Here is an 18,834-nt window from a genome sequence, read left to right on the forward strand (position 1 = left end):
AGAATCTTCCCTGGTATTGATGTCAGACTGACTGGGCGGTAATTATTTGGGTCCTCTCTTTTCCCCTTTTTGAAAATAGGGACAACATTTGCCCTCCTCCAGTCTGCCGGGACTTCGCCTGTTCTCCAGGAATTCTCAAAGATGACTGCCAGTGGTTCTGAAATCACATCTGCCAGTTCTTTTAATACTCTTGGATGCAGAGAGCCCCCAAAGATCATGAGAAGCAGCACCTCCTCAGCAGAGGAGAGTAACCACGCCTCCAGTGGAGAGGAGCTTCAGGGCTTGGAGGCGGTGCCAGGACACCTTGCCTGAGCAAAGCGGGGAGGAGAGAGGTCCTCTGTTACCCACGCCCTCCTTGCGCAGTAGGCTTTCGCACAGAGAGGGCAAGTCAAGACTCTGCTGGGGAAGGTTTGAGGACCGCTCACTCTCAGATTCTGCCAGTGAATGAGCGAGCCACGGAATAGTGGCGCTCTGCATGGTGAAGGTTTTTGGCACCAATAATGAGGCTTTACAGCCTACCAGGGAGGCATTTGCCTAATTGCTCTCGAGTAACCCCCTGATATCCTTACAGGAAGGATGAATCTATCCGTTTTGGTTTCCCTCTTCCCCCTGGACCCTAAATTTAGTTCATCACATTTTTGCATTTATGATTTTTTTTTCTTTTTGAAAAATGCTCACCAGCATTTTAGGTGCATTGCTCCTAACACAAACATTTTTGTATGCAATTTTAGCCAATGTACACAGTTTTTGCAAGCCGTACTCCTTAGATACATGGCATTTTTGCACAAGGAGGTGTGCTCTCTACATCAATGGCTGGTGTGGCATTTGGGAAGAGGATTTGCTAGCACTTTCCAAGCCTGGTCCCAATGAAGCTTTAAGCAGCATTTTCTGCAGCTGTGAAGCCACAAGGAAAAGCCACCCCCAGCCCAGCAATAACAGCAGCAGATTGACAGCACATCTAGTAATTACTACAACCACCACCTTGTTGGGACAGAAGAGGCAACCAAGGCCTCTCCCTCCTGACCTTTGGATCCAGTCTAATGAAGCCTTTTTATTAGGAAGCAAGCCTCTCCATGTCCCCCCGCCTGCCCCATATGAAGCTTGTTATTTGACTCTCTCAAGTGGGCACATTAATCTCAACATGCTGGTAACCTTTGTGTCAATCCTGCAAAGTCACATCCATTATTAATAAGTAAACAAGTGTTGCTCTCAGCACACCACAGTTTTCACTCCACATGCTCTCTTTTTTAAAATAAAAAAGACCAACAACAAAACAAACAAATGCATCTTTACCAACAACAGGGTGTCCCACTTAATGGAAGCAAGGACACGGCAGGAACTAACCCAACTGCTGAATGGGAAGGAGGCTGAACCTATGTGTGGAAATGAGCACTAATTGGGAAAGGTCCATCCCAGGAAGCCTGACTCCAAGGCCCACCAACCAAGAGGCCCAACATGCTGGGAATTTCAGGTGCTTCAAGGGGCCAATGAGCTCTGTAGTTGCACCTTGAAGATGGAACTTGTTTCCAAAATTAGATTGTGGGCCTGCCGGGTGCTTGAGAGCTCCCCACATTCTCCTTGGGATTTCTGTGCAAGAAGAATCTAGATTGCAAAGAGGAGAACTGAGGACAAAGTGATGTCAGCATTAGTGGAGCTAAAAGTCAGTTAAGGCATGTGGCAGGTCTGAACTCCCCACCCCTGGCAGCTACTTGGTGGCTGAGGCACACACATGACCTTATTTATTTAAAAAACATTTAAATACCACCATTCATTAACATTGACAACAACTGTACAGAAAACCATATTTAAAAGCTATTGTGGAACTATGTTCTCATGCAGGAGGAGAATCTCGAAGGCAAATGAAACTTCACATATAAAAAGGCACCGCTCTTCCCTGATGTCTCCCTAGCTCTCTATGTTCAACATCCAAGAAAACCAGACTAAGATGCTACATATTCTCTCCAACATGTTTGGACAGCAAAAGCAACAGATGATTTAAAGACACTCACCCTGATGGAGGATCACATAGGAACCCAGGAAGTTGCCTTAGACAGAGTCAGACCATTGGTGCCCCTTGCTCAGTGTTGTCTACTCTGACTGGCAGTGGCTCCCAGAGTATCAGAAAGGGGACTTCCCCAGTCCTCCCTGGAGATGCTGTCAGAGATGGAACCTGGGACCTTCTGCATGCCAGGTGGGTGTTCTGCCCCAGAGCTATGGCCCTTTCACATCTTTCTTCCGCTGCAAGCATCCTTCACAAATGGCATTCCCTCCATACCAAGCACCCACCTCTCATTTATTCTCCAACTTTCAACTGAAGTCTTTTTTAAAATGTAGGTGTCATGGGCAGTGGAAAACCCAGAAAGATGCAACAACCCCTCAGCTCTTCCTATAGCTCATCACATCTTTGTGATCTAGCCAAGGAAAGGCCTACTTTTCCAAAAGTGAGTTTGCAGCATTCAAAGACAAACATACCTGTTGATGAGCGACACAACAGCTGCAAACAGCTCCTCATAGAGCCCCGCAGCCATCCCTTCCACGCACTCCACACCTGTCATCTTGGGACCTGAAGGAGAGAGACACAGATTGCTTAATTTTCCTGACAGTGCCTTTGGGCATGGCTGCTCAGCAGTCCTCCCCACATGCTGTTAGTTCAGAGCTTTGCAATCAAACCAGAAGCAATTTCCAACCAGGGCAACTGCTGTGTCTGTCTGTTGCAGGAAAAAAACAGCAAAAGGTTTGTTGCACCTGAAGAAAACTAACCATTTGTTATGGCATAAGCCAGTCTTCACCAACCTGGTGCCCTCCAAATGTTTGAGTGACAGCTCCTGTGGACACCAGCCAGCAGGGCTGTCTGATGTTGCGACTGATGGCAGCTGTCATCCAAAATGTCTGGAGGGCATGAATCATAGAACTGTAGCGTTGGAAGGGACTAGTCCAACTCCTCCCTGTAATGCAGGAGGCCACTCCATCAGATGCATGACGTATTCTAACGAGGAGAGGGGCACACAGTCTCCAATACAACCTGCACCCAAACCACCAGCATCACGTTGGAACTTTTCAACAGGGAATCAGCATGGGACACAAACTATCAAAATTAAAAATCCAAATCATGATGGACAGGTAGAGGCTTGAAGGGAATAGCCCAGCCCACTGCCATTGGCCCATACCTCCCCCAGCTTGTTTTAAAGCCATGTAAGTCCATATCCATCTTGTGGCACTGAGTTCCTGTAGTGGAAACACAGAAGATGGATGAGGAGGCTTGGTGGCCTTGCACAATTAACCCTTCATTTAAGGCTGCTTTAAGTCCTTGCAGGAGCACTTCTACCCTTGAAGAGGGCCTAGTTGGGACTTGATTACCCAGATCATGGGACTGGGAGGATGTAAACATGACACTAATCAGTATAGGTGGAGGTGGTTGAGGCATTAAGCCTTGCCTATCTCGGCTGGGTATAAATAACAGGGCTTGAACCTAAATGCAGTGTGCCTGGATGTGGGTCAAGGTTGCTGCATTGCAAACCAGACAGAAGAGCCACTCTGCTGTTGTTTCTTAGGCCTAAGGAGGGATTTGGGTTAGTGGTCTGGTACTATGTGTTGGTTGCTTGGGTAAATGTTTGTTGGGGATTGATTATTTGTGTGTGTGTGTGTGTGTGTGTGTGTGTGTGTGTGTGTGTGTGTGTTAAATGAGAAGGGGGTTCATTGACTGTGTCTGTTCGGGGAGGTTTTGCACTGTTGTATGTGGGTATAGAAGCCTATTTTGTTCAATAAAGTTCAGTCTTCTTCCACTAAGTTGTTTGTTTATCAAAGATCCATTAAGAACAAAAACTTGTTTGCATTTGGAAAAACAGTTTCAAACATTATCTGTGTGCAGAATGACTTTCCTCCATTCTGAATCCATTTAATTTGGTGACTACCTCCTTCCCCATTCTAGTATAATGGGAGAGGGATAAAAATTGCTCACTCTATAAATACATATATTCCATTTTCCATCCTGTGCATAATTTTATAAACTTCTGTCATGTCCTTTTGCAGTTGTCCCTTTTCCAAACTGATCTGAATGTTAGTTAGATGCACTGAGAGATCTTAAATGTTGCCAACAGCTGCAGGGTTCAGCACCAGGAGCGGCTCTGTCGCTCCTGTTCCTCTTGGGAGGGCAGATCTTTTCCTGGTGCAAAAAACCTGAATTGGGGTGGGGGACTTAGAAATATTGATTGGAGGAGAGTTTAAGGAAGGAAGAAGGGGAAGCAGGTGCCTCTTTGAGGGTTTTACATGCTTGGAACCTGAGCCCATTGCTAAGGAAACCAACTACAGCTGGCATCTTTTCTAAATTGTTTTCAGGGCCATTCCTTGGCAAATTTCAGCCACGAATAAACACTGGTTGTTACTTAGTGCACAAAAGCAGGTAGCAGTGGGGGGGCGGGAGGCAGTAGATGAAAAGAGTTACAGAAAAGCAGAGGGAGGGGCGCTGTCAAGGCAAAAAACAGCAAGAAAGCTGGCCGCAAACAGCTTGTTGCCTGTCCCAGATCTCAGTAGGCAGCTAATATCTTGGTTACGCCTTCCTTCTCCAACCCACTTTTCCTGCTTTCAAATACCTGGCAGATTTACAATTCAAAGAGCTGTTTGGAAAGCCAGCTGCGCTTAGCTACCTTTTTTTTAAAGGGCTGAAAATCAAAAGGGTTTTATTTTTAAATAACCAATCTCATTGTTTTGTGTTCAAGTGCAAAAAAAAATATGTTACCTCTGATTGCCCCTGTTGTAGTCAAAAATTTGAAGGCAATTTGCCTCTGACAAGGTGGCTTTGCATGCTGTGGCCCACAGAGTGCTAGTTAGTAGGGAGGGGGGAGTGGTCCTTGGATATGGGGTTGTGAGCACTTCCTCTCCTCCTGCACCACTGCCTGCAAATGTGTCCACACTTACCTAATCATTGCATGAGTGCCACAATTAAGAGAGGCAGAACAATAAGGTGTGTGACAGAGAGGCAGAGAGAGAAGTGATATGCAGAAAAAACCCAGACCTCAGTGAAAGAGCACTTGGCTTTGCATACAGAAGGTCTCAGGTGCAACTTCCAGGTAAGAAATGTGCTTGGTCAGCAGGCCTAAGCTCAGGCATAGGACAGCTACTGTCAACCAGGGCTTTTTTTCGGCCAGAACTTAATTCCGGCACCTCTCCGGTGGGTGCCATTGCCATTATAAGAGAACAAGGGAGACATTCATGTTGAGTTCTGGCACCTCTTTTTCGGGGGGGGGGGAAACAGCACTGCTGTCAACCAAAGCAGACTGCCTTGGATTTGGTGGGCCCATCATTCTCCATAGGAACACAGGAAGTTGCCTGTACTGAGCCAGATCATTGGCTCACCAGGCACAGAGGTATTTCCCAATCCTATCTGGTGAAGCTGGCAGGGATTGACCCTAGCACCTTTCATGTGCTAAGCAAGTGCTCTGTCCCTGAGCCATAGCCCTTCCTTAGACTTCAGTGTGGGGAATCTGCTCATGGTTCAGGGCTTGGAATCTCTAAGGAGGACCTTTTTGGCAGTAGAGCTGAGAATGGCCTCTGTGAGCCTCAGCTGCCTCTTTCTGTTTACTACACTGACAATACTGAGGTCGGGTGAGCAGGGCAGCTTCACAGGTCCCTGTTACAAGGTGAATTCCATGCTATGCAAAGGGATTAAGGGCAAAACTGCTTTTACTATAATGCTGTTATACAAATCTATGGTGTGAACACACTTGAAATATTGTGTGCAACTCTGGCTGCCTCACCTCAAAAAGGACATTGCAAAGTTGAAAAAGGTTCAGAAAAGGGCAAGCAAAATGATAAACTCTCTTATAAAGAAAGGGTACACCAACTGGGTATTTTTATTCTAAAGAAAAGGAGAGCAAGAGGGTACAGGTCAGAGGTTAATAATGTTATGCATGGTGCGGTGAAAGAAGCTTTTCTCTCTCATAAAACTAAAACCCAGGGAGTATCAAACAATGTCTTGTGCAGAAAGAGTGGAGAGAAAAAGTTTTTCTTGTTCTCTCTGAATAGCAGAACCCAAAGGGGTCATTCAGTGAAGCTAAATGGTGGGAGATTCAGAACAGAAACACTTCTTTACAGAGCACATAGCTAACCCTTGGGATTCACTGCCACAAGATACAGTGATGCCACCAACTTGGGTAGCTTTGAAATTGGTTTAGACAAGTTCATGGAAAACAAGTTTACATCAACACCTAGCCACAGAGACAGCGCGTTGCTTCCAGTATGGGAATCATGAGCAGGGAGAGTGCTGCTACTGTACTCATGTCCTGCTTGTGGACTGGCCACTGTGAAAACAGGATGCTGCACTAGATGGGCCGAGGGGGGGAATCTATCTGTACCTGTTTGAGTTGTTCCCAAGATGGATTCAAACATGCATATTCAACCCAAGGTTGATGGAGGGAGGGGAATTGTCAAAACGGAGCCTCTCTTTCCCCTCCTAACTTTGCATGAGGAAAGGCCCTTACCATCCGACCAGCCTTGGTCCTGGCTGAGCTGTCCTCCGGCTCCAGACGTGACCTGCTCAATAATCCTCTGGAGGTGGTGCTTGAAGACGGCTGTTGTGAGCTCCTCAAAATCGCAGCCAAGGACTTCCGCTGCCTTGTTGGCCCACTCAAACTGCATGAACTGCTTCCTGCCAACTGAACAGAAAGGAGAGGAAGGGGCTTATGCTCAGGAAGCTTTTGTTTTCCATGACGACTCCTTCTGGCTCACTTTTAATGCTTAAATTTGTGAATTTTGTGATTTGTGAATGACAAATTATTTATTTGTAATTTACAATAGGATATTGATATAATTCACATATGATAGCCATCTTCAAATATCTCAAGGGTGTCACATGGAAGAAGGGAACAAGCTTGTTTTCTACTGCTCCTGAGGGTAGGACTCAAAATAATGGCTTCAGGTTTCAAGAAGGGAGATTCCGACTAAACATCAGGAAGAACTTTCTGACAGTGAGAGTTGTTCATGATGTTGGATGATGGCCATCTGCCATGGATGCTTTAGCTGAGATTCCTGCATTGCTGGGGGTTGGACTGGATGACCCTCGGGGTCCCTTCCAACTCTACAATTCTATGATTCTATTTATTTCATATCATTTATATATACACCACTCAATTGTAAGAAGAAAAAATGCCAGAGTTGTTTGCAAAAAGAATAAAACAGCAAAATCAATAACAGTTAAGAACAGCTACTGAAAACATTCAAATCATATTTAAGATCAAATATAAACCAACAACAGATTAAAAACACATGTCAGCATTCTACATATCCATGTAAGCTTGTTGAAACAAAACTGCTTTTAGCAGGTGCTGAAGAGCACAGTGAAGATGCCTGCCTGGTGTCAAGAGGCAGGGAGTTCCCTAGGGTGGGTGCTGCCACACTAAGAAATCGATTACTCACAGCGGTACAGTGGTACCTCAGTTTACGAACTTAATCCATTCTGGAAGTCCGTTCTTAAACTGAAACCGTTCTTGAACCAAGGGACGCTTTCCCTAATGAGGCCTTCCGCCGCCCGGGGCCCTTCCACTGCTCAGATTCCGTTCTTAGACCAAGGTAAAGTTCGCAAACTGAGACACTACTTCTGGTTTTGCAGAGTTTGTAAACCAAATAGTTCGTAAACAGGGCTGTTCTTAAACCGAGGTACCACTGTACATGTTTTAAGTGTCCCCTGTAACAAGGCCAGTTCTGCACATGGGCCTATGTGGCTAAGGGCGTCAAGTTTGTAGTGTTGATGTATCCTGGGTGGGCTGTGTTTCCGTTAAGAGTGGCCAAAGAAATAGAGCACGGTAGCCAGAGGAAAAGAAAACCAAAGCAAGTTCATGAGGCAGACTTTTTTTAAAGAGAGGGGGAGAGAAGGAAACGAATCAGGTCTGAAAATGAATGGCTGTTCACGTACAAAGTGCTGGCAGTAATTAGCTGCAATTTGATGGCAGCCATTCATAAACGAGACAGAGAGCAGAATTAAACTGATGGTAGCAATTAGATTTCATTTCACCTCTGAGCGCTGCCTTCGATTTTGCCCTGCAGGAGTCATATTTCCATGCGCTGAAATGCAGCACAGCATTTGCTGGTGGCTTTGAAAGGGCACCTACAAAATAAGAGCCCACTCCCCTGCCTCCAGCTCTGCCCACTGCTCTCCCCTTTGGAAAGACTGTTTGTGGGACTGCCCGGAAGGCCTCCTGCAAGGAGCAGCCAATCCTGGAAAGAATGGGGCTACAGCCACCCAGCCACACCCCCACAAAACCAACTGGGTGAATATATTTCCAAGGAAATCGTTTATCCCCTGGGATAATCACTTCAACTTCATGTTTCCCAAAAAGGATCAATAGAGAGTCAAATTGCAGAATGAGCCAGTCTGCAAAGCTTCAGACTGATAAGTTGCAGAACCCACAAGCTGGCAGGAAACCAGGTCCTACATATGCAACTTGGAAGCTGGATAGAAAGGCAATGGAGCAAGGAGCAAGGTCTCTCACTGGGTTAAGTCTTATGACATGATGAAAAAAAGACAAGAAGGGAAAGAGCCACCCACATGCTGACCCGACAAACTGTCTGAAATGGTCAATCCCCTTTTCTCAGGACTAGCAATCTCTAGCTAAACAAGGCAAAACAAAAACCTCAAACCCTACAATTCCAAACCACAATTCCTCAGATTCCTTTCATTCTTTTTTTGGAGGGGGAGAACCATGATAGTTTAAGTATGTCCTCCTTTATGCATAAAAACGTAAGTCTTTCATCTGTGGAACGATTTGCATCACAGTCCTGGATTTGCATGAACTCAGGGCAGGGGAGCTAAAAAGAAGGCAATTTTTAAACAACAGCAGACTTTTGAACAATGCAGGGAAAGAGAGAGAGGAACTGTGAACATATGGGGGACTTGAAGGAGCTGTGGGGATTGTTGATGTGTGTGCAGCATCTACTCTTGGGTTTTCTTCTTTTAATAGACTTGCAACAGAATTTTGTTTTAATTGAGTATCTTTATTATTTACAACAAATTACACTGGTCAAATACAAATATAAAATAACATACATAATCCTTTCCTCTTCCAGCCATCCAGCCAGAGACCTAATGCTGACTCATGTTCATTTACATACTGACACTTGACACTCTGACCCTTATTGATCACATGCCCTTTATAAAGGCTCCTGTTGCTGGGTAGATTTTTCTATTGCCTAGCAACCTGTTTAAGACCAAGTTCTTTCTATTCTTTCTAGAATATTCCAACAGGGATATGGGGCATTAAAGGAGGCATGAGGAGATGGGGGCAGGGGTGAAACCATGCTTCATTTCACCTGGGTCAAAAACCGAGTTTGGCGCCCCCTCCACAAACATTTGCGTACACACAGGTTGGGAGCCTCAATGGTGTTCCTCTGGGGCAAAAAAGAAAACAAAAAACCAGCTAGCCCCCCGTAGCTATGGATGGGGGCATTGGGTGAAGTGCAAATTGGGGGTTGGCAAGCGGGGTGGGGAGTTTGGCAAGGGTGCAGGGTAGGTGGGGCTGGCAAACAATGCAAGCAGGAGCAGCAGGCTCCTTGACTCCAACAGTCCTTACTGGAACATGTTCAAACCACTGGGCTCTTAATGGCAGCTACTGTCCTAGTAGGCTGGAGCGTGGAGCTAGATGGGTGGTGTTGCTCCAGCAATGAAACCAGTCAGACCAGGGAGCTTATAGAGGAGCTGAAGCCAGGCCCTGATCCACGCAGAGGTGTCCATGCACTTCCACGTTAAAGCTTCTGCCTAGGTCCCCATCTCCACCTGCATGCACACGGAACTGGCCTCCTATTTGGTTGCATAAACAGGGATTTAGCCTTCAACCTAAGGATCTTGCGCCTAGAGGGGCACGTTCCTCATGTTGACTTCTGTACCACTTTTTTTCTTCATTAGGGCGGTTATTTACACATCCCCCCCCCCCGCAAAAAAAGAGGACACAGAATTGCAAACAATTTTCATGTGCTAATTTATATGTATAGATCAAGGAGAAAGTCAGCTCAGCTCACATTTCAAGGCAACCAAAATTTACACCTATCCAAACTTTGTGATGCAGTTCTCCAGCTAACCAACATTTACAACAACAAAAATGCAAATATTAGGAAAAAATGTGTATAAAAATGAATATATTTGTGAAAGTAATACACAAATGTGCCTTGTGTTTGGGGAAATTGCTTGCAAAACTGTATAGTATTAGTCAAAACTGCATACAAAAATGTGTTTATTGGGAAACATTAATGTGAACATTCTGATGAATTTTTCAAAAAGAATTTTCCAAAAAGAAAATCACAAATTGCTGTGGAAATGTGGAGGACTGAATTTAAGTTTGGAAAAATGAGAAACTGAAAGAACCAAAAGTAGCACATCTTTCCATCACTAGTAAAGATGCAGATTTTAAAAATCCATGATCATTGAAATAGAAATGCAAAACATCTCAGCATGGTCAAGGAGCCTGTGCCCAGGGGACCAGGGTGCCTGCTCAGGCTGCCTTCTAAGTGCCAGCCATGGATGCTCAACCACAAGTCACTGCCACCACTCAACTCTCCCTTCTTAGGGTCCTTTAAACTGGCCAGTGACAGGTCAGTTGTTCACACATCATTGTGAACTCTTTGATCAACTGTTACGGTGCAGAAAGGGGGGGTCATGTTTGTAATCCATTCCCATTCCCATAAAGCCTGTGGAGGGTTTGAGGCGATGACCTCGAGGGCACTCTGCCCTGCAGAGACCCTCCAACCCCTCCATTGTGTCGCACCAAGCACCACACAAAACTCAAGCCCCGAAATAAAAGTGCCCCTTTTCTCCCTGCGCCCCTAGACTATGTAAACTAAGACCCTATTGTTCTCTAATCATCGGTACATAAAATGTGCCTTTCAATACATGCTGTGCTCTGCATGTTTCCCCCCCTCCTTTGCCCATATGTTAATCCTGTATAACCCACCCCTTTCCTGATGTAATCATGATGTAGCAATGATGTAGTGATGATGCTTTTGAACTGTATCTGGGGTAATGGTGGGAAGTTTTAAAAGTTCTTGACACCCCATCAATCTTACCTTGAACCTGTTGTGCAATAAACGTGGATCTTCTCTAAATTGCTCCGGTCTCTGGCTGCGCTCCTTTTGTTCCGCAGGGACCCGCAGACTCAGTCTGACGAGCTAGGTAGCAGAGCAGCCTCGCACCTAGATTTTCCGTAACAGTTTGGCGCCCAATGTGGGGCTGCGGTTCTCCCGTGTTGCTGACCGGGAGCCCCGAAGTCTTCAGCCAGCACTGGGCCGTTTTGCCTGGGAAGATCCCTCTGGACCCCTGGCCATCTTCAGGGCGGTAATCAACCAGCCTCAAGGGGTTCAGCCGGGGAGCAAAGAGAGATCCGGCCGGCTTATTCAACGATCCCAGGATCACAGCTGAAGGCACGTGAGTATAAGTTAAAATCCAGTGCACTGGTGGGAAGGGGGGTGGTAATCTCCTGGCAACTTAATTCTCTGCCCTCTTATCTATCGTTCTTTCTTACCTTCCTCTTGGTCCGGTTAGTGAGAGAGACAGAGGACCACTGCTTGACCCAAAACGGGGGTTCTGAGCTCTATCTCTTTGTCTTAAACACTCCAGCCAGCCGCACCAATCGAGAGCCCGGAAGTAAGATGGAGAGGACCGACTTAAACACCCACCTCACCGCAACGGGCATCTCATTGAAAGCAAGGGGTTGGAGCTCATTTTCCGATCTTCCAGCCAGCCGCCCAGGGGGCTGGAAGGGACTATCTTTCTATCCTTACCACAGCCGCACCAGTCATGCCACATAACACGTGTATCGTGCGTGAGCCCGCTTCTGAAAGCAAGGGGGGTATTCCGGTTCAAAAACTCTATCCAGGGGTCGTCTGAGCTGGCACCACACTGCATAACATCCCTTTTCCTCAAGTTTGTGACGATAGGTAGGAGGTTGCCAGGAGGGATAGCCTGGGAGGAACTGGGCAGGATTTGGCAGACTGAGGAAACAGGATTTGGCAGAGTGAGGAAACATTTGGCAGAGTGAGGAATAAGAAAAAGGAAAGGATGAGTGCCGAGGGTCTGGGGAGGAAACCAGATAGCTAGGGCTCAAAAAAAAACCCCACTAAATTGTTAGGCAACGGAAGATAGAAGAATCAGAGAAACCCCTGTATAGGTTACCCGAAATCCTTACCAACCCCCTTTTCTGTCTCCCCTCTTTATCCCAGACACGCGTGAACTAGAAAATGGGTACCCAGGTTTCCAAAAATGAGCGGGCTTCCTCTGGGAGGAAGGCTTCACGGAAGCCATCCCAGTCCCAGAGGGACCCTGTCTCCTCTCCTTGAATTTGTTATAACCTACTGGAAGTCAATACCAGGCCATAAAGTATTGTCCAGACAGAAGTTGGAGGACCTCTGCAGAGAATCCTGGTCCGCCGGTACAGCCTCCGTGAAACCTGAGTTTCGCTGGCCGCCGGGGGGTTCTTTTAACGAAGACCGTTTAAACAATCTAAGAAAGCACTTGATGGAAGAGAAGCCCCGTCAGCTAGAATACCTAACTGCCTTCAAGGCTGTTAGGGGATTACTTTGGGCTCCTCGTGGAGCCCCCTCTTTGCAGCTGCCCCTGCTAAAGCCCGGAAAACAGCCCTTGCTCCCCCTACGAGGGACACCCCACAGATGATTTATCGAACGAGCCCTGATTCCCTTCTATTACCAAGGGGTAACACCATCTGCCCCAAATAATGACTCAGATACCGACATGGAATCAAGGGGAGGAGGAGCGGGGGGGCGGCACTAGCCAAATACTCACTCGCCAGCAAGCCAAGGCGAAAAAGGGTGCCGCGCCAGAGAACCTCATTCAATTAGAAGAACCAGTAGAGCCACTGGGAACCTCTAGCCAAGCAGCGGTTCAGATGCCTTTAAGGGCTCTACCGATCCCACCTCTAGAGCCCAATGGACACACACCCCCCGGATGGTATACACGCACCAACCCTTTTATACTGCAGACCTAGTCACATGGTCGAACCAAATGCCCTCCTTGAGTGATGACCCAGACAAGTGCCACCATCAAGTTAGTGCCATCTTCTCAACCCACAAACCCACCTGGCCAGACGTTCATGTACTTCTAAACACCCTCTTTAATGAAGCTGAGAAAGCAGACATTCCAACCAAAGCGGGAGAGGTGCTAGAACTCCCAGACTATCAGGCAAACCGGCCCGCAGGGGCAGAAGCGCTCACAACCCAAGTTTTATTGAATGAGCCAACTTGGGACTACAACACCACTGACGGGATCTGGTGTTTAAATTTGTTCAAAAAGGCCATATTAGGCGGAATAAAAGCTGCTGGTCAGCGCATTGTCAATTGGACCAAAGTCCAATCCGTCCTACAAGGACCAAACGAACATCCCTCGGACTATTATACCAGGCTTGTATCCGCTATTAAAACATGGTGAGGAATAGACCCGGAGAACTCCCAGCATGAAGTCATTGTAAAGGGCTTCTTCAAAGATCAAGCCAACCCAGATATTAGAAATAATAATAATAATAAATTTTATTTATATCCCGCCCTCCCCAGCCGAAGCCGGGCTCAGGGCGGCTAACAACAATAAAACAGTACAAAAGTACAGCACAAACAAAACTCTAAAATCATTCATTATAAAATTAATTTAATTAATTAATTAATTAATTAATTAATTAATTCAAGCCACTGGCAACCATTGGGCCAGAGCTCCGCGAAGATTGCCGAGGGAGGGAGTCAGGCTGTGCCCTGGCCAAAGGCCTGGTGGAACAGCTCTGTCTTGCAGGCCCTGCGGAAAGATGTCAAGTCCCGCAGGGCCCTAGTCTCTTGTGACGGAGTGTTCCACCAGATCGGAGCCACAGCCGAAAAAGCCCTGGCTCTAGTTGAGGCCAGCCTAACTTCTCTGTGGCCTGGGACCTTCAAGATGTTTTTATTTGAGGACCATAAGTTTCTCTGTGGGGCATACCAGGAGAGGCGGTCCCGTAGGTACGAGGGTCCTAGGCCATATAGGGCTTTAAAGGTTAAAACCAGCACCTTAAATCTGATCCTGTACTCCACCGGGAGCCAGTGCAGCTGGTATAGCACCGGGTGAATATGATCTCACAGCGAAGACCCCATAAGGAGTCTCGCTGCAGCATTCTGCACCCGCTGGAGTTTCTGGGTCAGTCTCAAGGGCAGCCCCACGTAGAGTGAGTTGCAATAATCCAGTCTGGAGGTGACCGTCGCATGGATCACAGTGACTAGGTCAGGGCGAGAGAGGTAAGGAGCCAACTGCTTAGCTTGGCGGAGATGGAAAAATGCCGCCTTTGTTATAGCTGCAATCTGCGCCTCCATGGAAAGGGAGGTGTCGAAGATTACACCCAAACTCTTAACGGACGGTGCTGGCACTAATTGCGCCCCCGCAAGAGATGGGAGTTGCCCCCCCAATCCCATATCGTCCTGTCCTAGCCACAGGACCTCTGTCTTCGAAGGATTTAGCTTCAACTGGCTCCCACGTAACCATCCAGCCACAACTTCCAAACATCTGGTCAGTGTGTCTGGGGCCGAGTCAGGATGGCCATCCATCAACAGATAGAGTTGGGTGTCATCAGCATACTGATGGCAACCCAGCCCAAAACTCCGGACAAGCTGGGCGAGGGGGCGCATAAAGATGTTGAAAAGCATCAGGGAGAGTATCGCACCCTGAGGTACTCCACACACCAAGGACTGGCGCGATGACAATTCCCCCCCAAGCGCCACCCTCTGTCCCCGACCAGAGAGAAACGTTGGCAGCTCTCAACCTCCAAATTGGCTATGAAGGGAAAAGTATAAGCGAGATTCTGTCAATAGCCAAGTCTGTCTATAACACCCAGGATGAGAGAAAGTGGAAAGAATCTAGGCAAGAGAGCGAACATGTGCTGGCCCTGAGCATGGAACCCAACCCCTACCGGGGTAGGGGCACCGGAAGAGGAAGAGGGTCCCAGGGAGGAGGACCCCCTAGCGCACTCAGACCATGGGGCCCCACTACAGGAGGATGCTATAATTGCCAAGAAGAAGGGCACATAAAAAAGTTCTGCCCATACCTCAACACAGGAGCCTATGGAGGACAGGAATTCAGGTCTCCTTATGAGAGAAATAACAGCTATGCCCCTTTCCCAACCTGTTCTAATACAACCCAGGGATATGGGGGCCAACCTACTGCATCCTATGGTCCGCAAGCACCTCCACTCCTACCACCCCAGAACCACCGGCCCCAAAAGAACATGAGATCTCAAATGGCCACCTTAAATCCACCCAACTCCCATCGGACCAAGGTTACTGCTCCACCCATGCACCCACCAGAATACCCACCTCCTCCTCGTGACATAATGATGTGAGATGGAGAGCCTTATTGACAATTAAGAGGGGATCCCGACCAAACCCAAGCCATCTGCCCCATCCTTGCGCTATCACCGGAAGACCCCATTTGCACGATTGAAATCAATGGGCATCCCTATGAACGTTTACTAGATACGGGAGCCACGTATTCAACTTTAGCAAATAGCCACCTGGAACCTGGATCAGAGACCAGAAAGGTCATGGGGCTGGATGGGATACCCCACACTTGTCCGCTTTTCCACCCAGCTAAGGTCAGTCCCTTGCTGGCGGAACACACCTTACTCTTAACTAGCAGCCCAGTAAACCTCCTTGGCAGAGACTTACTTTGCAAATTAAATGCCACAATAAAGTGTTCGGGAGATGGCATATATCTATACATGCCTGAAGAGTCCGTCCCCACCTTCCAAGGAATAGTGCAAGATGCTAAATTGGAACGCCAATTTCCGGACCTCCCTCCTGATCTAGAGAATGAAATGCCCCTTTGGCTATGGGGTACTGAGTCCACTTCAGTAGGACTTCTAAAATTGGCTACCCTGGTTAAGATTACTTACAGAACAGACCTTCCTTTCCCTTGCACTAAACAATACCCTTTACCAAAGGAAGCCATAGAAGGATTGATGCCTATGATTGAGGATTTCCTTGAAAAGGGGATCCTGGTTCCTTGCGCGTCACCCTGTAACACCCCCGTCCTCCCCATCAAAAAACCTTTGGGGGAAGGGGCCCCAGTTTGTTACCATTTTGTTCAGGACCTGAGACTCGTCAACCAATTTGTGATACCACACCACCCAGTGGTGGGCAACCCAAATTCCCTTCTAAATGCAATCCTGGCAGGAACTACATGGTACAGCGCTGCAGATCTATGCTCTGCATTCTTCAGTATCCCTCTAGCCTCTGAGAGTCAATTCCTCTTCGCCTTCACCTGGGGACCTAGTCAACTAACCTGGACCAGACTACCCCAGGGTTATGCGGAATCGCCCGCTATATTTTCTGCAATATTACACCAGGATTTACAGGATGTACATCTGCCTCGTCTACCTATCTGCTGTATGTAGATGACATTTTAATATGTTCTACCAGCGAAGAGGCGTGTAAATTAGACACAGAACACCTCCTTCTCGAGCTAGCATATAAAGGACACGAGGTGTCCCCTAAGAAGCTGCAATACTGCAAGCAGGAAGTAAAATACCTCGGACATATCCTGGGGATAGGCACCCGAAGCCTAGCAACTGACAGAATAGAGGCAGCCACCAAAATTCCCCTCCCCAAAACAAAGAGACAATTGCCAGGCTTCCTTGGTATGGCAGGCTTCTGCCGAGCTTGGATTGCCGGCTACAGCGAAATAACTAAACCCCAGTCCACTATGACCCGCCAAGATCATCCTGATGAACTGGTTTGGGGAGAGGAAGCCTATAACACCTTTGAACGCCTTAAGAGGGAATTACAATCTGCCCCCGCCTTGGGCCTCCCGGACTATCGCATCCCTTTCAACCTATTCATTCATGTACAAATGAGGGTAGCCTCAGGAGTTCTTACCCAGCCCTTCTGAGATCAAGAAAGGCCAGTGGCATATTACAGTCTACAACTCAATACTGCAAAGGGAGCAGTGAGTTGCTTGAGAGCCATTGCTGCCGCTGCACTCCTCCTTCAAAAGCCTCAAGAGACAGTGTTGGGACATAAGATCACAATCCATGTTCTCCACGCGGTCTCAACCCTTCTAACTCTAAGGGGCTGCCACCACTTCTTGAACCCACGTCTAAACCATTATGAAGCCCTCCTGTTAACTCCATCCAATGTCACTATTAAACGGGTCAACTCCCTAAACCCAGCAACCCTACTACCCCTCCCAGATGATGGCACCCTGCACCATGATTGTACAAAAATAGTCTGCCAAGCTGAGAAACCCTGAGAAGATTTAGACCACCTCCCTCTAGAAAACCCTGATCTAATACTCTACACAGACGGCAATTCCAAAGTCATAAACGGGGAAAGGAAGACTGGATATGCCGTAGTCTCTGACTTCGAAGTCTTAGAAGCCAACCCTATAAACCCTCAATATAGTGCCCAGATGGCAGAGTTATTTGCCCTCATAAGGGCTTGTGAGCTTAATGAAGGAAGAAGGACAACCATTTACACTGACAGCAAATATTGCTTCGGACTAGTACACACAACTAGTACACACAACTGGCCAGATATGGCTCCAAAGGGGCTTCCTGACCGCAGCTGGTTCTCAGATCTCCCATGCAGCCCTAGTGGAAAGGTTACTAACAGCCATCCACATGCCCAAAGCAATAGCCGTCGTCCATTGCAAAGCACATACAAAGGGGAGGGACTCAGTCTCCAAAGGTAACAGGCAAGCCGACAGGGCAGCCCAAATGGCCTCACTACACCCCCAGAGGACGAGACTGAGTTCCAAGGTATACAACTCCCTGCCGACATTGACTTCAAACAAATGTACCAATCGGCCACTGAAGAAGAAAAAACAATGTGGGAATCCATGGGCGCCAACAAAACGGATGGCGTCTGGCTCCTCCCAGACGGCAGAACCGTCATGCCAAAAGCCTGGACTCCAAAATTTGTGAGGGTCCTCCACCAACAGACTCATTGGGGAAAGGGAAGACCATGTCCAAAGATGCTGGTATGCTCCAGGGATAGCGGCTGCAGCCACAGCAGCCTCAAAGAATTGCATAACATGCCAAAACTTCAACCCCAAACGGGAGCCTAAAAGACCCCCAGGAGCCAGGCCTTGGGCTTTTGTTCCCTTTGAGAGTTTACAGCTGGATTTCATCGACTTACCCCAGTGTCAGGGGTTCAAACATGCCCTAATCATAGTGGACAAATTCTCCTCCTGGGTGGAGGGATTCCCTTGCAAGAAGGCAACCGCTTCAGTACTCGCCAGGGCCCTTTTACAAGATATCATTCCCTGGTATGGAGTACCCCGTCGACTGGACAGTGACAGGGGAACCCACTTTACTGCGGAGGTAGTCCAACAGATGGCCCGAGCTCCAAAGTGGGAACTCCATACACCCTACCACCCAGCCTCATCAGGACAAGTAGAGCACATGAATCAAGAGGTAAAGGTACAACTAGGGAAACTTTGTAGTACCACCGGACTAAAATGGGTAAATGCGCTCCCACTAGTTCTCCATAATATTCGGAGTGCCCCCACTGGACCGTTAAATCTGTCCCCCTTTGAACTTCTGTTTGGGAGACCCCCTCCCCCTGTTTATAACACTTTATTTCCCCTCTTGGAACTTGAGGTGGGGAAAGCAGAACTTACTAATTATGTCATTCAGCTCCAAAAACAGCTACAACATCTCCACAAGTATGCTGCCATAGAGGAACAGAATCTACCAATCAATGTCCCAGTACACTCCTTCTACCCGGGGGACTGGATCCTGGTTAAAGTGTACCAGAAGCTGCCCCTTCAACCTGCCTGGGAGGGCCCGTACCAAGTACTTCTAACCTCGCCTATAGCTGTGAAGGTGGGAGAAA

At 47.6% G+C, this 18,834-nt stretch overlaps 1 protein-coding gene across 1 annotated transcript in view; it reads right to left on the minus strand.

Annotated features, from left to right (window-relative positions):
• Nucleotides 1-18,834, minus strand: part of LOC128406013 (unconventional myosin-XVIIIb-like) — a 176,338-nt gene that overhangs the window by 118,722 nt on the left and 38,782 nt on the right. The window contains exons 7-8 of the mRNA XM_053373062.1: nt 6,477-6,650; nt 2,473-2,563 (exon numbers count right to left, since the gene is read on the minus strand). Of these exons, the coding sequence (XP_053229037.1) occupies nt 2,473-2,563; nt 6,477-6,650 (265 nt within the window). The remainder of the gene's footprint in view (nt 1-2,472; nt 2,564-6,476; nt 6,651-18,834) is intronic.

This window comes from Podarcis raffonei, chromosome W (genome assembly GCF_027172205.1).
Source record: "Podarcis raffonei isolate rPodRaf1 chromosome W, rPodRaf1.pri, whole genome shotgun sequence".
NCBI classification, from domain to species: Eukaryota; Metazoa; Chordata; class Lepidosauria; order Squamata; family Lacertidae; genus Podarcis; species Podarcis raffonei.